At 41.9% G+C, this 27,375-nt stretch overlaps 2 protein-coding genes across 2 annotated transcripts; one reads left to right on the top strand and one right to left on the bottom strand.

Annotated features, from left to right (window-relative positions):
• Positions 1-421: 421 nt before the first annotated feature.
• LOC117582579 lies at positions 422-26,311 on the bottom strand. Its single transcript, XM_034270424.1, has 4 exons — positions 25,503-26,311; positions 6,071-6,082; positions 3,752-3,755; positions 422-434 (listed from the first exon to the last, which is right to left on the bottom strand). The coding sequence occupies exon 1, from the start codon at positions 26,196-26,198 to the stop codon at positions 25,503-25,505; it is 696 nt and encodes a 231-aa protein (XP_034126315.1). The 5' UTR covers positions 26,199-26,311; the 3' UTR covers positions 422-434; positions 3,752-3,755; positions 6,071-6,082.
• LOC117582574 (malonate--CoA ligase ACSF3, mitochondrial) lies at positions 21,204-23,479 on the top strand. The gene is made up of 3 exons (XM_034270420.1): positions 21,204-21,513; positions 21,569-21,758; positions 21,824-23,479. The coding sequence occupies exons 1-3, from the start codon at positions 21,427-21,429 to the stop codon at positions 23,344-23,346; spliced, it is 1,800 nt and encodes a 599-aa protein (XP_034126311.1). The 5' UTR covers positions 21,204-21,426; the 3' UTR covers positions 23,347-23,479.
• Positions 26,312-27,375: the final 1,064 nt, after the last annotated feature.

Raw genomic sequence — 27,375 nt, 5'->3', positions numbered from 1 at the left:
ATCCTGTCCGGATAGCTGCCCATGTGGGCGTTTATCTCTCGACGGCTTCGGCTTCGGCTCTCTGGCTGTGGCTTTTGTTGTCCCACCTCTGGCCACCACATCGCATCCCACTGTCCAGATTCGCTTCCATCTGCAGTTCAATGTCCGGCACAGTATTGGCGGCACTTTTGACCAATATCTGCAACACTTCAAGCCTCCGTCCGAGTGTGGTTACGCCCATCAGTTGGCACTGTCCGCTCCTCCATTGTTGGCCATTAAATTGCATTACGTTCATGCAATCATTATGATTGCCGTTTGCCATCGTCGATGCTGTTGTTGTTGTTGTTCTTGTTGTTTTTGCCGTTGTTGTGTTCTCATTGTGCCCTGTAATTTGGGTATATTTTTTAATTACTTGCAAGCTTCCCGTGCGATGTGAGATGAAGCTGCACATGGCACTCAAAAGAGAACGAGAGGAGTATTATTCGGTTTTTTCCTTTAATGAGCAACCATGTCATAGGAGTACACTGGAAAAGTCCAAGAATTTCAAGAGATTTAAGTGTAAAAGAGTGTAAAGAAGAGTTATACTCGATCTGTATTATAAATAAATAAAAATAAAATACTTACACCAGAATATATATGTAGCTTTAGTCGAATACTATTTTTAATTGAGACTTTTATCTGTGTAATTGAGACAAAACACAAGAAAGTCCACAGATGGAATATTGTTAATCAATGATGACATTTTCTGAGTGTATTTCCTTTCTTGTGCCTTTGTATTTTTCTGAAGAACATACCCAAAACAGATATTCCAGTCAATTATTTATTATATTCGATTAAAAACCATCAAATTTCATTACGTCAATTTCGCTTCCAATTAACATGAAACGCGCGTTGCCAAAAATAAATTCAATTATTATAAAAAATATGAATAAATGTTCTTAAAGTGTGGATAAAAACTGCGGACACGAGTGTGTCATGCATACCAACAAAAATACAGAAAGAGACAGTATTATGTGGTGGTGAAAGAGAGAGCTAATGGCAACGACAATGTGCCGCAATTATGGCAAAATAGTTTGCAAAACTGTGCGAACGAAGGGCAACGGAAAAAACAGGAGCATAACCAACCGAGAATAACGGTAAAACTATAGTAAATATTTTTCGCAACAAAAGAGAAAAAGAAGAAAAGGCAAAGCATACAAGGCAAAAATGTGTGTACATCTGCGTGTGTTTTGAAACTCGTTCTGGCATCGTTAATATTTTTCCTGCCAACTGTCAGACAACAAAAAACTCAGAAAATCCACCAACAATGACAACAACAACAACAAGCATACAACTTTAACAACAATAACACACAAAAATTCAACAACAAGTAAGAGAAACAGCTTCATGATACCCTAGCAGATTTATCATTCCATTTATCAATAAAAAGAAGGGTCTTTGAATCTCTATTCACCCGGAAATAGGGGTATTAAAGACACATTTGGCTATATCGACACGTAATACTCCGTGGTACAGGTTGGACTCGAACGAACTAAGAGTTGACTCGGGAATGGCTCCAATGAGTGGGGACAGGATGTGCGGATCTGACTGTGGCTTGGCATGGGGCTGCATGGCAATGTGAGCAACAGCAATTTTTTGGTTCATGAACATGCGGCAAAAATTAGTAGCAAAGCGAGCAAAACACAAAACACACGACTGACAACGGAAATTGTGCGAATGCTGAAGGAAAAATCGACGCCAGCAACAACCACCAAACCAAACAAAAAATAGACAATATAGGAGAAAAGATAAATATTTTGTGGGTTTATTTTTATGGAGTCGACTAGTAAGTATCTGTTGTAAGAAAATAAAATAGTAAACAAAAAAAAAAAACACTTTTACGTGCAGTAAAATATAAACCCGTGTCTCTGACTGTACCTATTGGCATTCCTGCTATCAGATAAGTACAACCGGGTATACCCCTTAACCCTACCGATTAAAGAACATACACCATAGCAGAGCCAGCCGCAGATACAACAAATATAACCACAATAGCGCCTGTCGTTGCAGCGATAGCGCGGCAGCAGCAGCAAATATTGAAAAACAACAACTGCCAAAAACTTGTCTACTAAAATGGCCCAACAACAAAATGCAGCAGCAAAAACAACAACAATAAAAAAGTGAAGTTATATAGAAAGCTGGCAGCAAAGATTTGGATACCCTTACATAAACATATTTCCAAATTTATAACGAATTAAAGGCAAAATAAAATTCACATTGGTATGGGCGATGTATGATGTACTGAAGCAATGTACAAGCTCGCCCTAATGACTAGTTGCCATAGAAGCTGACAGATGGATATCGATGGCCTTTTCAGTTATTTCTGAATGACAAACGTCTGCATAAAATCGTTATGCCCTCCTGTTTGGGTAGCAGAATAATGTGGAGCCCAGGCGCAGTCAAAAATGGCCAAATGTTGTGTATGTTTTACAAGAAAATGACTTGGTTGTTGTTATTCCTGTTGTTCCAGTTGGTAAAATGTTCTTGCTGTTTTTGTAGTTGTTGGTGTTGCGGTTGCAGTTGCCGCTGTGGGGCCACAGGATTGCATAAACATTGGCAGGATCCGTCCACTCTTCCACACAACAACAACAACATTGCTGCCAGACAGCATTTCAATTTCTGGCTAACTTTAATGATGTGGTGGGCAAGACTTTAAATAATTTTTCATCAACCACCAAAGCAAATAATAGACAAAGAAATAAGGAGACTTCTAATAACTGATACTTTTTCTTACTCTCTTTTCTTGTTCTTAAAAGTAATTATTGAAAATAATGTTCAAGCCTTTACCTTCAGAAACAGCTCAAATATGAGCTAAACTTCTGTCTGAATCACAGGGCATCGAGCCAGAAGGCTCGAGAAATCAATGCAAATCGTTAAGGAAAATTCATACCCTCCGTATTCTCTTTATTTCGAATTTTCCATCCATTTTTGGCAGCCACAAGAAATGGTTCGACCTTTACCGCCTGATTATGAGTCCAAGTTTTCCGTTTGGCTTATTGCTAAAGTTTCGGTTGGCCCCCATAACTGGGGTTTGTATTGGTTTTTGGTTTTTGCTTTGGCTCTGCTTTTTGGCCTTTTGATTTTATTATTTTTCCATTTGCAGCAGATTGGCTTAGGCCCAGTCAGAGTCAGAGGAGACCCAGGAGAGTGCTCTCCGCACTCCACTCTCTGGATCTTACTGCTTAACTGCAATCCCCGTGGGCAATTCGGTTGCCATTTGTGTTGTTGCCCCTTTTACCTTTTTCTTGTCCCGTTTTTTTTGTGTCTTCTGGAAAAATGGTTGACGGAAATGTTATTTAAGAAGCGGAGAAATGTTTTGCATTTTTTCATGGTTTCTAGCTTGATGTTTAAAGTTGAAAATGGAAAACATTGAAGGAAAACAAAAAGAACAGACGAAAATGCTTGCAAACGAATGAAACACAAAAAGCCGCACAATAAATCCACCAATATAATCCATTATTTTTACAGATGCTCGCAATGTTTGATGTCCAAATATTCTGGCACGGGCTTAACAGTATCACTTTCAGCATTTCCGCAATTGTGTAAATATTTTATGCCACACTTTTTATTTTACCATTTTTTGTAAATCCGTTTGCCTAGGGGACACCGAAACTCTCTGTAGATTTTTAATTACTATAGTACAAATGCAAAATACAAACAAATTTCAATTGCAAGTTGGCCAGAGGCACACAAATGAATAGAGAAAGCCCCAAAAAATAATATGGGGACGAACACGCAAAATGTTAAGCTGCTTGTAAGTCGCAATGCAAATGCGGCTTTAATCAATTATAAAATTTCCCACATGCAAAAAGTTTCCAGGCTTCTGTGTGGTGGGAAAAACAAAGCAAATCAACACACACAAATAGTTAGAAGTATGGGGGGGGGAGCAAAAGAATTGCCAGAGGCGGAGAAAAGCAAGCACAGGGGGGGGGGCGTATAAGCAACTTTTGCGGCCTGTCTCTGTCTCTGTCCCTGCTTCAGCCTAAAGCCCTTCTTCCATGGCTGTCATGGTAGCAAGGCTTTTGCCAAAAATTGCAACTGCTTCTGCCCTGTAATCTATGGGGGACAGGGATATACTTTTTTTGTATTTATTATGGCATTTCAAGCTCAAGTTACAGGCAAATATTCCGTGGACACCTTTCAAGAATTTCCTTCTCCTTTGATCTGAGTGTGATTTTCGTTAAGTAACTCTTACAGAGGGGTATCTCATATCCCATATAGCCGCTAGTATATCGGCTATAGTTCTCTTACATGTATTTTATTGTTTACGTTGCTCTTATTGTGGCCCTTCTACGAGTGCGAGTATGGTTGTTGTTGTTTTCTGCTCTGCGGTCTGTTGGCTTGACTTGGCTTTTGGTTTTTGTCTGAGCCTCGTTGAAGCCTGCTGCTCTGGCTTTTGTTTGTCCTTGCCTAATGTTGCTCATCATCTCATTGTTGGCCTTGTTGTTGCTCTGGCTGTTCCGGACTGTACTGAGTCTTATTTATGCGACATTGTTGCTGTTGCTGCAAAGATAATAAGATAAATGTTCTCCAAGGACCGGCCGACATCGCCGTTGCTTATGCGAGAAGGACATTTGCACAAATGTTTTGTGATAATAAATATTACTCTATGCCCCATCAGTGGGACCGCACTCTCTTTCTGGATGGCTTCTGGGCTTCAGGGGGCCAATGTTTAGGGACTGGTCTGTCGGTGCCACACAACAACCAAAAGGGGTGTGGAGGGGGAGCCAAGAGATATTCTAAAAATGTTGCATTTACGAGTATTTTTGTATCATGTCGACCGTCAGTGGTCGTGTGGCTTGGCTCATATTTTATATTTTTGGTAATTGTAATTTATTTTAAATTTAATTTTGATGGTGTCTAACTGATTGAAATTCGAATTACATTTTATGTGTGGTGCGGTTCGGTTTAAGGTGCAAAAATTGACCACTAAATCGTGCTATTTATTGATCGATTTGGCTTGGGCATGGAACCATTATATTCAATGTCTTCTAGATGTCTTCACTACTTTCCGTGTGTGGTGTATGTACATAGCTCCAACTTAGAAGCTTATCTTCTTTATGTTTTTATTCAATTTTAACATGACTTTAAATTTGTTTGGCTCTCTCCTGAAAACTGACGCTTCTTCCGCCTCATCAAACTAAACTTTAAACTTATTATTTTGTAGTTTACCCCACTCCAACTATCTTTTATCCTTGTGTGTTTTTTTTCTTCTTTTTGTTGAGAAGAAAATCAAATTAGGCAAACATTTTTGTGACCAGGCGGGAAAAGCTCTAAAGAGAGAGAGAAATAGATGAAGTAGAGGACTAGTTTCCTAATGAATTTATAAAAACATTTTGGGAACATTTCGTGGTGGCCATAAAAGCGAAAAACGAATTTGCATAATTGACATGTGCAAGCGCTGGGGCCAGTCGAAACCGCATACTTATATTATTTTTACATGAGCTACATTTTTGTCCAACCATTCATAGATATATGTACATATGTACATGTTGGTTAGAAGTATTCAATTTGCGGCAAGCTAATTTTGAGTGGGAAAACGAAAAACTATTCAACTATTTTGCATGCATAAAACAGTTTCCCCACCACCACAAAAGTTGTGCCTTATTCAGGGTTATACTTATTAAACTCTTGAGAGCGGGAGCACACCTAACAAAGAGTTATGCGACTTTGAGTTTAAAGTTCTCTTGGTCATAAATATGCCCATTTCCTTTCTATACTACTTTAAACTGTGTCTGCGACTGTTTTTGTGGCGTAAAGTTTCAGCAGCAAAACATCATTTAAAACGGAGAGAACTTTGCATGAAAGTATCATCTTTATTTGTAATTTATTTGGGTATTCGATAGCTTCTGCTCAAATTTTCTGGCCGGCATTCTCCCTGCAGCATAACCACTTTTATTTTTAAAAATAATAAAGTTTCTTTGTCTCTCATGAAGAATAATTGTTTTGTAAATTTAACTTTATTTTATACAATGAATTTTAGTTGGTCTGTCTGCGAAATGAGCTGCCAACTGAGTTATCCTTTTTGTGAGCAAATGCTTTGCCGTTTTTTCCCTTTCTTTTGATGGAAGGCGAATGTTGTTTTAGTCAGCCTCTCTTTCAGTGCGCTCAGACACCAACACACAAATTGATTAACAAAATGAAGTGGAATGAAAAGGATCGTAAAAGAAAATTTGCCAACATAAACAGGAGGCATAAAGTGTGGAGGATGGTGGGCCATAAAACCAATTGGTCATCCCAGAGACCCCTCCGACTGCCAATGGAGTGCAAAATATACCCAAAAGACGGCCCAGGCGCTCTTCAGGAGAGAGGCCAGTGAAAAATGTACGCCTCACGTGATGGTCGCCAGGCGGACGCAAAAACAAAGAAAAGAAAAGAAAAGAAAACACACTGAGAATATAAATGGGGAAAAGGGAAAATGAAAAACCGTAATCATTTAAATGAAATGCAGAACCAAAAGCACAAGGATCTGAGGGGCAAAAAGGAACCTCTGATTATCTGCAGAGCAGCGGAAAGCAACTGATGAGGAAGTGGCTGTGGGTGTGGGTGGCAGCATCAGTTTCCCCCAAACAATGAAATCAAGCGAGTGAAAAATTACAATTGTCACAACAGCAAATCGGTTTTTCATTGCTCGAGTCGCGCGACTTTTCACGGAGCATTCACGTTGATATGGAAATAATTGCAGGGAAATTTGCACCCAACCAGACAGATCTCCCTGTCCAACTCTGTCCATCTCCCGTCCATCGCCTTTCGAGAATCATTAATCTTTGGACGAGATCTCATTCCAGCTGGCAGTTATTCCACTAAAAAAAATACGTACTCGCCACTTGGCCTGGCCCTGGCCTCTACCCCAGTTTAATGACTTAATTTTCAATTCCATTGGCGGCAGCCAAGACAGGAATGGCATGCAGACCATTGAATATTACCTATGTACGTAAACAAGTTAAAATTGGTAGGTAGGTGACGAAAATATTAGCCAAAACAGATGGTTCCGTGTACCTAGGTATATAGCAATGGCAACAACACTTATTGTGGGTTTAATTTCAGACATAAGGTTTGAAAAAAAAAACCCATTCTCTGCTTTATATCTGCTGTAGCAATAGTCTTTCGAGTGCATGGTATAAAAATGCAAATTTCTCAGCTTGGCATCTCTCTCATTCCTTTCTAGCATTTCTCCTGCCAACCATTTCCCTACCCTGCTGGCTCCCTCATTAGCCATTAGGGCGCCATTATGCGTTGCACGTTTAATTATGGCCAAGCTGTGCAACGTCCACACCCCATGGGGTGTGTGTCTGGAGCTGGACTGGGGGGTGGTCAGAAGTTTAAGAATTCCATTAGATAACAGCTTTGATGACTTTCGAGTGGCCTCCACTTACACCCAAAGCGTTTGTGGTTTAACTTGGATTGCAATCTGCAATCGGAGTCAATGAGTATTGATTGCTGGACGTGGATGTGGATGTGGGTGCTGATTGCATTCATTGATCCATTAACGATGGCATTGTGAGCAGCTTTCCAAGAGATTTTCAAGACTTTAAGTGCATTTGAATTTGATGTACATAAAGTCGCTATTTATTTCTAGATGAGATTGAATTTGCGAAGCTTTATATAGAGCAGTTTAACTGAGATCAATTGATGGATTTCGAATGAAAAAAATGTAGACATCTGACGAATTCTCACTGTCTTTTCTTATTATCGTTAAATCTATAGTAGAAGAGCCTGGCTTAGACGGTAGAGAAATTCAGGGGCTAAAAAGAATCTGAAACAAATGAAATATTCTTACTATTCTCCTCTCAGACATATCCTCTGAAATGCACCTCTTACTTAAAGTTTCCTCAATCTTAGTTAAAAGATTTCGTTCTTAGTGTGCATTTGTTTGATTGCTCCTCGAAACCGCTTCAATTGGCAGTCAATTCCAGAAGACTTCACGAGAGCAAAAACTAATGGGAGATGGTGAAAAAGTTCTCTCTCTATTTCTTTGGCTTATGGCATATTATCCTCGGAGCGTAATTGAAAACACAGAGTTCTGCTGATAAGCTGTCAAGGCAGGGGGAAAGCAAATCCCATACCGTACCCAATAACCAACATAACCGACGGACATTCGAGAGATTCGTGATAAGTTTTTCTGACACGGCCAATCATTTGGCTAGGGTTCCTTTCTACGTGTCTCGCGTTGCAATTTTCAGCTGAGCTCATGTGCAAACGAGCAATTTTCCGCAACCGCAACCACCTCCATAAAGAAAACTCTGCTCCAGTTTGGATCGGGGCTGGGTTTTCTGGCTGTTCAGCTTGCAGCTTGATGATGCTGCTGCTGCCGCTGCTGCTGCTGCCTTTCAATCAATAATTTTGAGCTTCAATTGAATCAAATGCGATTTGTGCATGTCCCAGTCTGACTCGCAACGAGTGCAGCTCCACACCAGACCAGACCAACCCATCCCCAGACCCGATCTGACAAGCTTTGCTTATTAATTTTCCAACCAGAGCCCACCGGGCCGGCACTAATTGGTCTTGACTTGTTACACTTGCAGAAAAAAGAAATGGTGCTAAAAGTGCTTAACCCTTTCCACCAAATGGTTCCAGGATATAAGGGCTTTTCAACCTTTACAACATAAAGAATCAGTTTGAAGAGTTTACAATCACTTACCAAAATATTATCAAAATATTTCCTAGTGTAGAAGATTGCTCGATTCGACTTTCATGAGTCTTCGCTCTTTCCGCTTAAAACTGCATTCAGCAATGCCACAAATTTGCCACAATTCAGGTCTAATTCGTAACGGATTAGATGTGGCCACATCGCTGTTAAATGGCCATAAACGTTCTTCAGTGTTTTCACTATCGTTGAGGGCAATGCAATCGGTTGTGTGGCTCATCCTCGGCATCATCATAGTCTGCCGCTGCTCGAGACACGGATTAAGGGGCCATCGGCCAAGTACATGCAGTGGAAACACGGCTCTGCGATGCATCTACACGAAGGATGAGAAGTTATGTGAGTGCAAGCACTTCGATCTTAGTAAGATAAAGCGTAGCTGCCCACCAGGAATGCTTTACGACTGCAGAGAGAACCAATCTGGCACCGATTGTCGATGCTTTTTCGATGTCTCGCCTTCGTAGGTGAATGGCAACATAAACATATTATTGGCAAATACTTTCATTTCAAATATTAAAAGAATTATATAATAAGACAGTTTGAAGAAATAGTTTGCTAATACCTCCCTAACAGCATACTCTCAGCAATTGTCTTAATTTAGTTGCACATTCGCAGGCTTTAAGAAGGTTTTAATTGATTTATTTTTGCACATAAATTGAATTATCAGTCACTTCTTCTCTTTAGCCTCTCTGGGGGTCTTTAGTCCCCTGCCATCGCCACTCATGCATCTCGCAAAAGGTTAAAGTTAAGCTCACATTTCGCATACGCCGCGTTGGCGGGTGTTGACAAAAGATGTGGAAAGCTATAGGTTATATGTATGCAGAAGTATACATATGTGCATATGTGGGTGGGAAACTCTCTGGGTGGATGTTTGTGGATGTCTGTGCATGTGTGTGTTATTGTTATTGCTTGCGATGCGGTTCATTTGGTTAATGCATCTCATCTGGGTCGGGCCTATTATTCACGGTCTGCATTGTATAATGACAATTTCCATAAACGAGAGTGTGCAAGCGGGTGAGCGCATGTGTGCACCCATTGTTGGCCTGAAGGCTTTGTCTCTATCTTCTCAAGCATTCGAAAATGCTTCCGATATCAGGCAGCCACCTGGAATACAAACCATATTTGAGCACTGCACTCCCACAAACCGCTTCACATAGTAGCTGCAAGAGCAGGATTTTCTAGATGGCAGTTAAAAGGCCAGTTTTAACAGCTTCTAGCTTGGATGTGAGTGATCGATAATGTTTAGGAATTATGCCAGATCAAAGTGGATTGCCATATGCCAATTCATAGATTTGCTTTGTGTTTGAAATTTCATTAAATTTCAAGGTTTACTCTTAATTTACTCTTAAGCTTTTCTGTGTCATCAATGGGATGGTTTGGTGCTCCTGCCTGGTCATCTACTATGACACGCTTCCGCCTGTCTTCATCCGCAAGCTCCTCTCCTTGCGCTTTCTCCTAATCCCCAAATCGCTCGCTCGTCCAGTTATTTCGCCGCAAGTGAAACGTAATTCCCCACGTAGCATTCCCAATTCGAGATATGGCACTTATGCGAGTCTTCATCCGTTTAGAATTTGTATTCATTGTTTTGGCTTATCATACCATTGTAGAGGTTTCCTTTTTATGTCGTTCGCATGACCTGCATGGGAAAAGGAAAGGAAAAGTCTGATAAGTGTAGAAAAGCTTTTGGCATGCAGTGAGGCGTTATTTGGGCTGCGTTAATGAAATTTGTGTGAATGTTGGTTCTTGCTTTTTCTGCCGTGGGAGAAAATTGCACTTTCAATAAATAAAAGCAGCGTCATGGCCGAGTGCTCGAGCATAATAACGCGTTAAAAAATTACAATAATTTTTAATTAACATCGCTGGCTGGGGAGTCTTGGCCAGGTACGAGTGAGTGCGAGAAAGAGAGAGAGAGAGAGAGCAGCAAATGCAGCGAGCGAGACAGAGCCATTTATAAATAATTGCGCATTATGCAAATGCAGCGCCTTAAAAGAAACAACGAGGGCAGGGCCAGAGCCAGAGCCAGAGCCCGAGCCAGTCCAAAGAATCCTGACGAGGCGGAAAATGGGAAGCCAGCAAAGGAAAGGCCATGCAAAAAACAACAAATGTGGAAAAAATCCAATTAAACTAAATACGCAGCAACGTAATGTGTACACACACTCAGGAACAAACATACATACTTATAGTAGGTAAACACGCACCACATTTTTTGTTCAGTTGAGGCAGTTCTGAGTTCTTGTGAAGTTATTTAACGCGTCCGATCCACACATTACCAACGTAAGGAAAAAATGTGTCTTTGTTTACGTTCTTCTTCTTCTGACGTGCTCTTATCGATACATCAGCTATCGATAAGAGCCGAAAGCAATGGCACGTTCCAGGCACGAGTTCATTGGATCGTTCTTTTTTCACGATCCAATACTCAAAATCCGATCAAAAACTCGGATCAAGTGCGATCACATAAAATGGATCATCGATCGGTGATCAAGATTGTCCTGGTGAAGGCGCCCATTGATTTCAATAATCGTTAACTAAAATATTGCATACCATCGTTCGGACCTATCGATACGTCGAGTTCTTCTCGTCACGTTTCATTGTGTCATCGCCAAAAGTCTGACTGCAATTAGCATTGTTTTTCACGAATTATCACTGCGCAATCTACAATCCTACATTTGAGACTCTCGGAAACTGAATCTGATCTGGAAACTTTTTGAGGGCTTGAGGAAAACTTCAGGCGGCTGTTTTTGTGTGCAATTTTGGACTGCGAACAATGTTGATGCTAAAAAATGGTAGGCTTTTCGCCGAGGTTAACATCCAGAACAAAACGGTAGTGGCAAACCTTGACACAGGCGCCGGCTTGAGTGTCATTAACGAACATTTAGCGCGAAAATTGGATAATGGGCAAGAAGTTAAGACCACCAATGTACGGGTCAGACAGGCCAACGACACATATATTGATGCGTCCCAGTACCTAATGGTGACTATACGAATGGGAACTGAACAGGCCCACTTGCCGCTTATCATAATGCCGTCAATGCGAGAAGAATTAATCCTAGGCAGAGATTTTATGTTTAGTGTTAAACTAACCATTCAGTGTGGAGGATTGTCCTTACGACTCGATGAACAGGACATTCCCTGGTCGCCTGCATCATTAATGCAGAAGGAGTCCGAGAAGCAGTTGGTGGAAAGCAGAAAGAAGGATGGAAAGTGGGAAGATCCACTTGGACTAGACCATGACACGCCAGCAGTGCCCTTGGACATCAAGCTTCTGTCAGCCGCGACTCCCGAGGTGTCCAGCATGTCTTCTCCTTTCTCGGTATGCCAGTCGCTCACAAAGCCACATTGCCTGTCCTCGATACCTCACCAGGAAGCCATCATCGACGGTGCAGCAGAAGAACCGGTGGTCAAAAAGTGCACGGACTGGGTACTTGGGCCACCGGAGTGGCGGGTCCGCACACCTAACAACACTCTTCCAGCCACGCTGAGGGACCGGCTGGTCCAGAAACTCCTGCAGCCCCCAAAAAAGGACCTGAAATATCTACTGGAAGTCGAAGGCACTACCTTCAGGGTGCACATCAATAAGAGTGGGAAACTGACGCTGCGTCTCTACCAACCCGGAGGTACGACAGGAGGGATGGGAGGTTCCTAATGGATTAATCGCAGCTATTATTGTCCCACTCATACGAGTATTCCCAATCACTATGGGCCACAAATCAGGAAAAAACCCAATTTGATTAAACCTGTTTCGGGTTTGCTCATTTGCTAATTTGTTGCAGCTCGAGGAACTTCAAGAAAATAAATAAATACAATTTGGACAATACTGTGAAAAAAAAAGGATTTTCTCATTTTTGCCTTTTGAGATTTGGCTGAGATTGCAGCGGCTTGATGATGGCTCTGTGCACCACTTGAAATAGACAGAGAGCCGCTCCTTTTCCCATCCTTTTCATTCCGATTGTCAAGGAGCACTTGGGCCAGGAGCTGGAGCTGGAGCTGGCATGCCACGCCCCTCACTAATTTTATCTATTTCTTGCACTTTGGACCAAAAAGCAATTGTCTTAGACAACGTTTCATCATCAAGTCAGACGAGGGAGCCTTTTGCCGCCATCGCCCTCAAGTGCCAAATGTATACAGCGAGGGGGTGGCTGGGAAACTGCAAAGGGTGCCCAGAAAGACTGACAGAGGGAGAGAGAGACAGAGGAGGTGTGCATTTGTGTGGGCGTGGCTGGGTGAAGCGCACTTGAGCTTGAGCTTGTTGAAAATCAATTTCTTGCATCATTGTTTGCCAAGTGAAGTGCACTGGAAAATTTCTTCCTATCCATTCCAGAGCTCGGTGTCCTCTCTCCTCGCATATCCACTCTCCTGCACTTTTTTGTCTGCTCTTCCCCTCAGCGCTCTCTTAGGGCATCCTTCTCGACCATATACAAAATCAGCGTCATATTGATGAGTCGACGGCCAAGCCAAATGAAAGCAATTAAGCTGCTCAACTTTTTGACTGCTTATTAGGGATGAAACCCACATGCGTGTCCAAAGGATGATCTACACGAAGAGCTAAGCAGATGTGTGACAGGATAGGAACAGGTGTACTGGCTTGATCATTTACTTATTCAGAAAGTTGCTTTAGTATACATAAATATCACTGGATATTGTCATCACTAAGTGTTGAGGGACAGGAGCACGACACAGCGGCAGAGAAGCTTAGTAACCGGCTCCTGGGCAATTCATTTTCGCCTGCCTGATTACTTTTGGCCAATTGTATAGCTGTTGGTGTTGCTATTGGACTGAAAGTCTGCATCAAAGTCCGCTCTAACGAATCGTAATGCAGGAATTAGCTCCACAAAAAAACCTGAGGCCAATCTCAATCGCTTTCAGTCTTCTCTTCTTTCAGTTGGCTTTACACGATTCATTTTTAGGTGGCCTTTTTGTACTATCTGTTCATGGATAAAGCCCCATTTTTGTTCTGGCGTTTTATGACCGATAGAATTAACATATTCCGCGTTTTATTTAATATAAATTTCGTACTTGACACATCTCAGATGCTCATATATATATTTGTTCTCATCGGTAAAAAACGTAACGTGTGCCTGTGCCTTTGGCCTGAAGCTGACACCCATGGTCAAACCAATCGGAATGGGAATGGTGCAGCACTGAAACGTGCGCGAACCCGCTGCCGTCATTCATTTCGGCACTAATTTCAGGATTCCTTCTATTTTTCGGTTGGTAGATGGCAGTGGAAAGGGAAGGGGGACACAAGAAAACGAACTGAAATTTGCTCGACATCCTTTCGGTCCAGGGCGAAAAGTTGTAATTTTATTTTCGAAATTCGTTTAGTCCTCTGTTTGCCCAAGAATCCGTTATTTTTCTTTGTGTGTGCCACGTCCCCTGCCCCTGCCTCTGCATCTGCCTCTGCCCAACCATCGCACGCTCCTCTATCCCAAGCACGAAATAAAGTTGAAAACTTTTGCCACTTCTTCCCCCTGTCACACTCTCTTTTCTTAGTTTTCTTCTCTTTTTTTTTTAGTTGGTGGAAGCCAGGGTGGGATTTTATAAGGTGGGGCACTGCCCCATTATTTAGTTCATCGAATCAAAGTCATTCGTAAAGTTCACTGAATCAGATCATCACTGATCCAAAACCCCAACTTGTACTGTCTTAAGGACGGCTGAGATCGAACCACCTCATACAAATCTACCTTGGTGGAAACCTTCGTTTAGTTTGTCCATGCGTAGATCTATGGAATAGAGCGAACTCGAACAGAGAAAAAAGGGCTGTCCCAACCGCCGCTGTCATGTCATCTCATGTTGATGAAGCAACCGGATGATGAATGGACGTGCGCCACAGTGGAGCTTCAATTGATGCAATCAGCGTAAAGTGACAGTTTTTCTTTGTTGTTTTGCTTACCCTTGCAGGTAGAGGTATTATGATTTATCAAAAAAGCACCACACGTCTCCGTACCAACAATGTTTTATCTTGATCAGGATGATAAGCAATGTCCATTCGCTTTTCCTTCAGTTTGTTTCTACAATTGTTTTTTTAGGTTTTAAGGAATTAAGGAATTGGAATTAAATGACTGCTAAATAAAGAATTGCTTATCTGTTTTTAAATTACCAATATTCATGACAAATTAAATCATATAGGATGACTACAGGAGAAACGATGTTTGGGTATCTAAGGCGTCGGTGTTTGGTAGCTCGCGCTTTCTCCCCTCCTTCTCTTAACGGTTGTTGTTACTGTTGTTGTGGTTCTTGCATCGACATGTCGCGCATCGTTCGGCTGTCGGTTGTCCGCGTTTTGGTTATTTGACTGGCGGTTGATGAGTTCGGTTCGATGTTGTTTTTTTTTGTTCGCTCGTAGGTGGAGGTGTGTTTGGGAAAACTTAACTGAAGTTGGATATGCACTTAAAATTAAAAAAAGCTCTCTTTTTTCATGGTATTATCATCTATCGCTTTCAAGAGTCTCAGATTTATACCAAAAACTCCAGAGATCCATTAGCAACAATCCATTATTAAAACCGAATTATGAATAAATTAATTACATACGTGTGTGTGTATGTAACATTTTATTACTGTTTCTTTTGAATATTTTGGCACTCTCCGCAAATTTCTTTGCATATGTACAAGTGTGATATTTATTCAGCAAATTTTGTGGAGAAGTTGAGGGTCCCAAATAAGTTCAATCAAAATAAACGCTTATCTGGCCATAACTTTTACCTATAAAATCAGTTCCATTATCGACAGGCAGGATAAACTATTTTTCCAAGCGGAAAATATGAAAAGCTTAAGGAAAAAAAAGTATTTATATTGTTTGACCAACGGTTTTTTTTCTAAACTATTTGCAGCACAACAAAGTCAACTTTTGTGGGTCCGATATGAAGAAAATAGAAATTGCTTTTTGGTCAAAGTACACAAACCCAATCTATGGTGGAGTTGCACTGGCAAAAACGGAATCTACAAAAAAATGGAAATTAAGTTGCCACAAAGCAGATACCCTCCGAGCGGCATGCCGGGAACGGGACATTCGGCCTGAATAAATGCACGAAATCAGCATAATGTAATGGAAACAATTTTTATGACAACAGACCAAAGGAACCCAAAAACGGGATGGAATTGTACGTATTGTATGCCATGCGATGCTCTAGCATTGGGTAACAACAACATCAACAGCAAAAATGGCCATGGCCATGAGGATGGCTTCTTCCTTTGGCAGTGCTAGCTGAGAGTCGGGTTCCCACTCGGACTCGGACTCCGACTCGGACCAATGTCAGCGTAAAACTGACAAATTAGCATTTTTTCCATTTTCCGGAACCGCTTCCTCACCCCAACCAACTAAATATTTGTCTGGCGGCCGCAGCAGGAAAAAAGTATATACGAATAAGAGTATAAAAAAAGACTAGTAAAATAGTTGAGTTGAGTTATTTTTGCAGCTGACCTAATTTTATAATGGAAAACTTGCGAAGGGTCGGACCAATAAAAAAATAGCAAGTGTAGCGGAGCTTCGATGTGGTGGCTCGAAGTTTGGAATACACTAGGGGTGGGGAGGAGAACCTTGGAATAATATATGGATGTTTAGCAGTTTAAAACATATGTTTAATGTATGAACCAAATACATTTGAAGGCAGAAACTTTAGCAGATTAGGCTACGAAATGGATTGCTACGAAAAATTCAAATTCAAAATCAAGTTTTAACATTTCCACTTTGCCCTCCACTAATACTTAGTTATGTTGTTAAGCTATTACATATTGTGTTTTCCGATAATTTTATTCATTAATTCGTGGTAGTTTTGGGACGAAGTAACGGTTAGGGTTCTTGAAAGAGTATAACAAAAACTACAAAAAGCCAGCAAGGAATTGAAGTCGATAGATGAAGCTGGAAAAGGAACTGAAAAAAGGAGCTTGAGGTGGAACTGCAGACGGTGCTTCAGGCAGATAAATAGCCAGTTGGCCCTGGTCTTAGTGCCTTTTCATTTCATTCCATTTCATAGAGCAAAGGAGACAAACATACAGCAAGTCAAAGAGAGAGAAAGCTGGAGAAAGGCGGGCAAATAAATCTCTTTTGTGTGGACCTGAATTTAATTTCCACATGCTCATGAATAATTTTCAAATTTTCAAATTCACTAAAACGTGAAGCGTATTTCCGGAAGTCCTCTTCTCACTACTTGAAAACTCCCCTGGCACGGGGACGACAGCGACAAGCACGACAGGGAATGCGACAGCGACAGGGACAAGGACAGAGACAGAGACAGAGACATCGCACTCATCTGGCGCTTAGTCCTTTTAGTCCTTTTTGGGCATAAAAAGTTATGTCAGCAGAAGATATATGGCCATATTAGAAGACTCGCAGCCTAAAGCCTGACTCCCACAACCAAATCACCTGCAAAGGACATGAGTGCAGAGATTTCTTCAAAGTCCTTTCCGTGAGTTATTTGCAAAAAAATAAGAAAGAAAATCTGAATTAAAATCAACTGAAATTGTTCCTTTCAAATGTGAAATCTTTCTCTGTGCTTTCTCCACACGTTTTTTTCTGTAATGTTTATTTTGTGGTGTAAAACTGAAATCCATAAATTACATCCACTTATTATTTCTTTAATGGCTCTCTGGAATGGCCCCAACGTTCGGTTCATTTAAATTTATTTAAAATGCTCGCCATTAAATGGGGAATATTTTATGCTGCACTTCAATTAATGCGAATGTTGCCAGTCCAGTGACAAAACAAACGATAATTACATGATGGGGGAAACTTGAACGAGCATCAGTTTTAATGACTCATCGGTACAGTCAGATTCATAAATATGAGGATAATGGATGGTTTCCATTGAAAACATAAGGAAAACAAATTTTCACATCCTTTCAAACGATGGATTTTGGATATTTTCGGCTCTTATTTATGTGCTGCGTACAGTAAATTTTTTTCTATGGGTTTCTATTCTGATGTATGGGTTGTTTGCTTCAATAAATAAAGATGTGCGTCAGCAGCAGATTAGTGTTTTAATTTAGCTTCATACTTATGCTTTTGCAACGTACTGTATCATTGGCATCATTTTTTAAGCACACTCTATAAATTTGGTTAATGGAAGTGCACTTTCTTAAAATACAGTTGATCGGATTAACACCAATGACACTTGAAGTTTCATCAATTGGAATGTGTTAAAAAGTAGCACTAAAATCGGATTCAATTCAGCAGAAATGTAGGCTAAAAGAAATTTCACGATGTGCGATTCAGAGAACATAAATGGTTAATGGTTGTTCCAATGGATTCTTTCTACAATAAATCACAGCAAAAGCCAACCGAAGAACAAGTAATTAATATTCTCCTAAATTGTACTCTAGGCAGTAGAGCCGTGCAGCCAATATTTATCGTCTCTATGGCATCTCAATACCTACCATAGGCCGTCCCCACATTTTCAGGCCTTGAAAAACCAACTAGAGGCTATAGTTGGATTGTGTGGATTGTGTTCCACTTTGCTTTGACAAGTGGGAATGTAATAATACTCTCCGCAAAATGAGAGCAAAATATTTATGAACTGCTGACGTCGACACTCAGTATGGAATGAGAGGGAGACTGAGCCGTGGGGACTCGGACTGTGGGACTGTGTTGAGGCCGAGTTAAGCTCACTTCAGTGCATTTATTTTGCGAATTTCATTTATCAGCGACGAACTCTTCAGACGTCAGAGCTGGCACAGGGCAGAACCGTCACTTGGATGGGACCGAATGGACTGTCACTGTCCCACCCCATCCACACTCCACTAAGGAATCAAGGACCACAGAGAAGCTTATCGTAGCAAATCCTATTGTCGTCATATTGACATAACCGCAGAACCATCAGAATCGCCCCCCCAAAACAAAATCCTCCTTTGCCGCCCGATTGCCCCAGCTCTCCTTCCTTCATTCCTCCCGTGCTGATGCTTTGCTTAGGGCTTTTCCAGCGAAAAATATCTGTGGCTCTGGCTCACACTGAATTGGTCCGAGTGGAGAGCAAAGTAGAAATCTCTCTGACTATCAGTTGTTGTTATTTGTGTGCCGCTTGCACTATAGCGAGGCTACCATTATATTTTACCATAGTTTGGTAGAGAAGATTGCCAAGATTTTCTTTCAAGCATTGTGAAAATGTTCATAGATCTTTGTTGATATATTTGGAGCCTCAATTATGACATTACTTTATCCTAACTCTTATGGGAATGATGGGTATCGAAAGTTTCGAACACAGAAGCAACTCCTTTCTCTGTTGCTGTCCGATTTATTGCTGCTGTGACAGTGCCTGTTGTGTGTATCCTTTCGCTTTTCAGTGGCTCAAGCAGCGTAAGTGCTTGGTGGAACTTATCTTTTACAGCGACTTGTTTGTAAAGTGACAAAATGAATTGTGCGGTCAGCAGCTCTTCATCTTTGTCCTGCTCCATGGGACTCCTCAACATTTCATCAAATTCCACTTCTCTCCAGCACAATTCTAAGCAAATTGAGAGCCAATGAAAGAAGGGCCCAAGCTCCATTGGACTTAAGGCTACACAATGAATGAATAAATGGGATATTGACCGGGAAAATGCACAAGTGATTGGTTTTTGGAATGTGAAATTAGTTTCTCAATAAATCCTCTAATTTCTTTAACCAATTCAAAAAGAAACATAAATCAGCGAGGGCATGTCTCAGTCACAAAATACTTGACCAATGTTTAACTATTCAATTAATTGATATAAAAGTGGCAAAAGTTATCTTTGCCACGAGTAAAAAATAAAAGTCATTAGGGTAACCATTGGGGGAGCTGTCCAACTGGCATACAGACAGGAAGTCAGACATTTTTTTAGGGTGAAACGTATGAATAATATTAATGTGTAACGCCGGATATATTCCCCCTCGAATTAACATTGGCTTTGCTTTATTTGTGTGAACCCCATTGAGGACTGCACAGTCTCCCCCCGCCCGCGGAGCCATTGCACACTGTACTTATTTGCGGCAGGCCGCACACACTTTTTATTCGTGGTCGAAATGCAAAATGTGCGCCGTCATGTTGCCAAGCTGCGACAGGACAGCGACGACTGTACCACCCCCACAGCGCACAGCCACATCCTGAACCCATCTCATTCCAACCAATGCGCACTTAAACTCACCTCAGTATGGAGGGAGGGAGTCCGTAGCCAGAGAGGAGGCTGGCGCCTGGCCATGTCGTAATTAGCAGGGTACAGCGTTGCCGGCGATAATTAATGACGTTGGTCACGTTGGTTTCATGTCGATTTCATTTCATGACACGGCCGCAGGCAGCTCTCCCTCACCTCAACCACTCCACTTCTCCTGTGCGGTGATTTGTCAAGCGTTCTCATTGAAAAAATACAGAAAGAAATAAAGAAAAACTGCCTCGACCTCGCCTGCATGTAAATCTACATTAAATTGAATTCCGCTTGCGAGAGAAAGCAACTTTATTTTTTTTTCTTCTACTTTTTTTTTTTTTTACTTCTGCTCCATTTCGTTGGGGCCTTGATTAAGCGTCTGACCATTTTGAAATTCAATGCAATTTGAACTTTCAATTCAGCTCGATTCGATTCGATTCGTTTCATTTCGATTCGGTTGCTTTCGGGTTGCGCATAATTGAATAATTTATGGCCCCCGGACCAAAATTGTCTTTGATCAAGTTTTCCAACCGACTCTCCTCTACTTTTCGCTCCTACTCGCTCCTATCTCTCACTCGTTTTTGCATGGCTTTAACTTAACATTTTCAATTGGATTATGCAGCTTACATATTACCCTTTTGAGGGACGAGTATCAACGATTTTCTTGCAAGATTGCAGGCGAAAGAGACTTGATTGGTCGAGCAGAAGAGATCTATGACTGAAATAATATTTTGTAGTAACTTTGGGATACTCTAAATGTAAGCACTCAATCATAGGTGGAATATTAAGTCTGGCCAACTTTTATGAACAGTTAAAAGTCCCGTCACACTCTCTTTCTAGTTATTAAATCAGTTCCAGACTCATTCTATTAATTGTTGTTTAAAGGGGGTTGCATTTGTGGGTGGATATTTGCATATCACTTGATTTGGCAAATTTCCTGGCAAGCTCTTGAGTGGAGCTGGCACTGGACTGGGCTGGACCCCATTCGAGTTGATTAGAGTGAAAATTCCGACGCAGCTTGTTAACTAATTGAGTGGCCATTTCCGCCCACCCAGTCAGCCTCCTACTCTCAGGCTATAAAATTAATTAAATTCATTTTGTTTGATAAGCGCCGCTCATGGAACTGCAACTGAAACCTGAAACCAATGTCCAGGCGGCTCATATCGGATACGGCCAGGAGCGAGGGATGCCTTTCAATAATGCAAAATGTTTGATTTACTTGTATTTGCCTTTGCCAGAAATTCTCACAAATATTTGCATATAATACAATGCGCTCATTCACGTATTTAAACAGTAAATGCTTAATGCTCTTAGCCTTAATGCATTCGACATCCTAAATGCGTACTCAATTACGCTCTGAATTTCCTAGAATAATCAGCCAAAAGGTGAATTTTCCATCATTTTATTGCCGGTACTAGTATGTCATGAGAATATCAAAGCAGTTTGTCAGAATTGATCAATAATTTCCCATAGCCGAATTAAACACTTTTGCAACGAATCACAAATTGTAGTATAAGTTACAAAATCGGAATAAATTGAAACGGTAAAGCGTAAAACGGTTAATCAGAGAAAGCTCCGCAAAGTTTTGACATAGCTTTTTCCCTACCGTGCGTGCCCGCTCTGTCTTGTGAGCGAGAGGGAGAGCGCTGCAAGCAAAGGAATACAAAAGGAACGCCAAAATGTTGTCAAATGTATTGCGTGGCTGTCAGCGTGTAGGATGTCGCCGAATGGCGCTGCGTTACTTCTGCTTAGATCTGGTCTACAAGGTGAGTGTTTGAACAAGCGACCATTCAAGATGGGTATACCAACACTCCTAAGCAGGATGATTATGTTGAGAAGTTGCGGAACAGCTTCTACTCGGAGGAGCGCAGCAACGTATTGTTGCCGACATACAAGAAGGCCATGCTCTTTCCGGACGATCTGGCCGTTAGGGATAATGTCGGGGAGTACACCTACTTCCAGTTGTATATGGCAGCCAAGCGATTGTCCATACAGATCTCAAATATATGCGGTAGCTATTGAACAATCCGCCGGCCATAGGCTGGATCTCTCACACTTCTATTTGTTTGGTTTCAGGCAGCGGCGCTTCGTTGCCTGTGGGGTTTTTCTGTGCCAATAATGCCATGTGGATTGTGATGCTGTGGAGCTGCTGGATGTCCGGCCAGGTGGCAGTGCCACTGCGTACGCTCCCTTCCCTGGAATTGTTGCGTCTGCAGGCGATTGATTGTCGGCCAAGCCTGTTGATTGGCACGCCTGAAAACGAAAACATTATGGAGGAACTGGCCAAAACCCTCAACGCTGCCACCATTATGCTAAGCCATGACTTTGTGCCGCCCGTGAAGGACATCTCCTCGACAACGATATACGCCCAGCAGCTGGTGATCACCGGAAAGTCGGGCGTACTAATGCCCGAGGCCATGCTGCCCAATGACTTTTACGAGAACAGCATGGCCATGATGCTCTACACATCGAACGAGACGCATAGCCCCAAGCCGGTGATGCTCAGCCATCGCAATATCGATGCCCAGGTCCGTTGCCTGATCGACACCTGGCGCCTGGGGCCCAACGATACCCTGCTGCCCGTCCTGCCGATGCTGCACATGCACATTGCCATTGGGGCAGTACTTCATGTGGGCGGAAATGTCGTGCTGCAGGGCTGCTTCAACACCAGCAGCATCTGGAACTCGCTGCTGGGCGTCAATCTGTCGACCAAGAAGCGCTGCACCTGCTTCCTGGCCATGCCCATCGTGTACAAGCAAATGATTGCCGAATACCAGAAGATGTTCCTCAAGGATACGCGCATGGTCGAATACATTAAGAAGCACTGTAGCGAGAAGATGCGTTTAATGGCCACTGGCTTTGCCATGCTGCCCGATTCGGTATTCAATAGCTGGCGCGACATCACCGGCCACCACATTCTGGAGTACTACGGCATGCTGGAGACGGGCTTCGTGCTGGGCCATGCCATTGAGGAGGGTCCCAAGGAGCTACCCAAAGTGGTTAACCAAATACGTGCTCCCAAACCACAGCCCAGATCCTTTCCACCCAACTACAAGACGGGCATGTTGGGCACCCCTCTGCTGGGCGTCAGTGCGCGCCTGATGAGCCCCACTGGCAAAGAGATCTTCAAGTGCCAAAATCATGTCGATGGTCCCAACAAAACGGGACCCCTCGGTGAGGCCTCCAATATTCCTGTCGCCAATTTCGATCCAAGCAAAGCTGTGGCCATTGGACATCTGGAGATAGCCTGCAAGCATCTGCCTGGAGTAGACGTGGAGGAGAACTTCATACCCACCGGCGACATGTGCGCCTTTTACAATGACAACTTCTACTTCATTAGCAAGACATGCGATGTGGTAAGCGTTGGGGGTTACAAGCTTAACGGCTCGGAGGTCAAGAAGGTGCTGCTCTCGCATCCAAAAATCAACGATGTTGCCATACTGGCCATCCCGAATAAGGTGTGGGGCCATCGACTCTGTGTCATTTGCATTGTCTCGCCCGATGTCGAAATTGAGTTGGAGTCCATCGAGACATATTGCCAGGAACACTTGCCACCCTACAAATGTCCTCAGGTCGTAAAGGTGGTAGTCGCCAAGTAATTTGCCACCGTTTAATGCTCAGTCGACATTCGACCCGACCACTTTCATCTTACACGATAAAATTTAAAACACGAAACTCGAACGAATAAATGAAATTTCAGGCATTGCCAAGCGATCTCTTGATGAACTTTAATTTGATTATGTCCTTGAGTCGAGGTATTAAAAATTTCTATAAAATTTGACTGTCTTTATTGCAAAAAAATCGCTTCAACGACATTCTTTCACCTAGCATTCCATTCCTCTCACAATGCCAACGGACGGCAGGGAAATTCTATCTCGTTAGATAGAGGAAGACTCAGCTGCTGTCGCTGCCTCCTATCGGACTCTCCCTTTTGCATATCCCGTTCGTAGAGAAGATTTTTTGCATAGCTGCCGTCATTGGAATGCGCAGCACGACGATGCGAAGCCTGCAAATAACGGTAACCGACAATGAGGTCCATGTAAATAGGGAAGGAATTCATCAGCGCTTAGCAGCTCTGGCTTTATTGACAAAGTTTGATTTAATTGATTTGTTTTGTTTTTTTGTTGTGTTTCATCGATGAACATTTTCCAAGTTTAAATTTCAGAAGCAAAATATGTTGCAGTTATGCAGTATGGCTTGTTAATTCATTTGTAAACAATTGTTTGTCGCGAAACCAAAAAGTTTAATCATTGTTTTTTTTGCACTTTAATGTTTGCTATTTTCAGGGCTTTTAATTTGTTGACATCAACAACTGATACAGCTGGTTGAAGGGGACCAAATACTTGATAAAATAGATCTGACCCGATGTCAACCAGCTACATACAGCGTTGCGCATAATAATATATACACAGCACAAAATTGAATTAAATTGAATATTGTTGTGGACTGTTTGCATTTCATTAAGCACGTTTTGTTTCAGCATCAATTGGGGCTCCACAATATTCAGACGGCCAGGCAGTCGCATAAATCAATTCCCACTAATTACACGCCATTGTTGTGGGCGGTGAATTATTTTATTTTTGCAAAACAATATTAATTGAATAAAATATGCCAATGCAGTAAATCACACTAACAATGCAGTGGCCGTCATCTTTGACAATTATTTTTTGTTCCACAAAATCGTAGGCAGAGGGATCCCTATCGGAATACCCTCTATGTTATATTTTGAAATGCTTACAAAAACACTTTGTTGATTGTTTTCTGGCAGTACTTTACATGCGATAAAATTAAAAATTAACAAAAGGATAATTAAGATTGAGACGAAAACCAATCTAAATTGCTTTACCAGGTATTTCCTAGTCCATAAAAGTACCTACCTTAACACAAATTTTCGCTTGATTTTAATGGATTTGCCAACTTTAAAATTTTTGTTTTTTCTGACCACGCTTTCTGTACGTTGCTCCTCTCACTAGGCATTCTCATTGTTCACACTTTCCCCCACACACCACTATCTCTTTTCCGCTCTCTTTGTGCCTGGCATTCTGTTGTTGCTCTGCTGCTGCTTGCGCCACATTAGCTTCATTTGTTCTATTGTTTTGATTATGATTTACAATGCCCAATGCGTTTGCTTTTGTTGTTGGCTTGCGGTACTTTTTCACGCGTGCGTGTGTGTGAGCTTGCGTGGGTGTGCATTTGTGCTGAACAAAGCATAATACATACAGCATTTGCATACAGCAAAAGAGACAAAGAGAGTGGAGGGGGGGTGAGCGAGGGAGCGTGAGATGACTGCATACCACACAATAAATTTCATTTAAGCTGTGTGCCAAAATGTATGAGTGTTTACGGTACCACAAGCAGCGGGTATTATGGTTATCATGAGATGTTTGTGGAACATATGGCAACGAAGATGTTCAGTAGTGTATTGAATTTGTCTCTTCTTTAAGTTCCTTTAATTCTAAACTGACTAAAATTATATCAAAGAGAAGTCCTACACCCTCAAAATTTGTTATTCCCAATCCCTAATTACTCTGTTGTTTTCTCTTAATTCCCACACACTTACAAAACAGTTGTTAACGCTTATTAGGCCTTTTGGTTAGTTGCTAAATTCCCCAGAGTAATCGCAAAGAAACCTATTTTCCCACACTAATGCCCAGGCCCAAACTTTAATTTGTATGCTTTAATTTTCAGTGGAATAACATGGAGTAGTGACTGGGAATTTTTGCAAACGAGTGCCATGCCAAAGACCGTCTCCATACTAGTAGAATTTGCTCCTCTCGAGAATGGTCTCAATCGAATTATCGCGCTTGTTCGGTTCCTCGTTGGCCGGACGTGGATCGTTTGTGGAAATCATTTGCTTGCTGACAATATTATTGGGTGTAGTCGTCGTGGTGGTAGCACCCTTGCTGGTGCTCGGCTGATCCGCCAATATATCAGTGGGGAAGAAATGCGCCTCCAGCTGGCGCACACCCTCGGGGGTGCTCAGATCGTAGGCAAACTTCAGATACTTGTCGAAGAAGCTCTTGTTGCGGTTGCTCTTTTCGGGACTGGGCGACTTTGACCTAGGCTTGGCCCTTACCTCTTTCGAACCTTTTGACTTTTTGAGCGGAACATGCTGAGCTGTGGCCACGGGTATCGCGATCCTAGGGCTTTTGACTGGAGCGTTCATTAATCTCTGATACGAGTTGTAACCAGCAGTAGTGACGTCTGCTACGGGTAGATTCCAACGTGCGGGCATCCTGGTCCCCTGACTGGGAATCCGCACGTCCTGCCCTATGGCATCCTGAGGCTTGGTCTTGGTCGGAGTGTCCTGGGTCTGCTTACGGAAGCCCAACTGACTCTGAGCAGACTGATTCGAGGGTACCTTACCCTTCACTGCAGTCGATTCGGCGAACTTTGTAGTCTTGGGTTTACCAGGAACCGCTGGCTTGCGGGTCGCGAGGTTCTGGGCCATCTTTCTAGAAAAAATACTTTTGGAAAATAGTACTATATCGGAACTATAAGGAAATTTTTAAAGAAATTATTGTATTGAAAACTATAGCCAATCCAGAACGTGAAGGTCAACTGAAATTTGTACGGACTAAATGGAAAAAACATGACTACAAAAATATGATGAGAAAGGCAAAGGAAATTCTTTTGGGAATTCCTCAATTAAAGTGCTCGAGTTTAGCATTCCATGATTCTTGTTTGGAATTAACAAATATATAATACACAAAAGCATTTGCCAGAAAAATGTTACCCAAACGAAAGGTTTATAATCCGCTTGGATATAAAGTTCTTTTCCCCTTATTTTTCGCCACTGACACGACAAAAAGTCAAAGCTTAAAATGTGAGTAATTTAACAAAAGCGAAACGAGAAGGACAGATAAAAAAGATAGATCCACATAGAGGCAGAGAGAAACAGAGTTATTTTGTTGGATTCCTTTTTTTGGGACAGCTGGTTGAAAAAAGGAAAAATAGACAGCAAAAAAAGGAAAATAACAATTAATTCCGGATAAACACATTTTATAATTAAAAAATTCCTTTCGTTTCTTGACGGAACACACAAAAACAAAGACAGCGGTGCTAAAGTGAAAGAGCAAAAGAAATTAAGTGAAAAAACAAGAGATAGGGAGAGAAAGAGAGAGGAGAGAGCAGAAGGACAGAGAGAAAGGAGCAGGACACAAGGCGACTGAATGACGACAGGCAGGATACAGCTTAGGAGACTGACACCCAAGACAGGCAGTTTGAAGAGTGGGGGTACAGTGGAGCACATCAAACTCAAGATATGCTGCAGAGGAAGCGGAATGAAAAGCGAACTAAATGCAACACATGGCGAGTGCGCAATGTTGTCTGGAATTGGACGAGAAAACAAAAATGTAATCATCCTTTCAGGGTACTGAGCCGTACGGAGAGTTGGGGGTTGAACTAAGCTGATTAGGGTTACCAAAGGGAGGGAGCAAAAGCCAACCTTACCTAATTTCTTATTTTTCTAGCTTTTCTCATCTTCTATTACATATGTATATGATTATATTTGGATATACTCTAGTTAAGGGTTACATTTCATTATCTTTGGCCAACCATGCATAACTATTTAAAATATAGAAATCTGTAGACTAGCGAATAGAGCTGGTTTAAAAATTCCTTCACTG

The sequence above is a fragment of the Drosophila guanche genome, unplaced genomic scaffold, assembly GCF_900245975.1.
Source record: "Drosophila guanche unplaced genomic scaffold, DGUA_6, whole genome shotgun sequence".
Classification (NCBI taxonomy): Eukaryota; Metazoa; Arthropoda; class Insecta; order Diptera; family Drosophilidae; genus Drosophila; species Drosophila guanche.
This window is presented reverse-complemented; position numbering and strand designations above follow the sequence as displayed.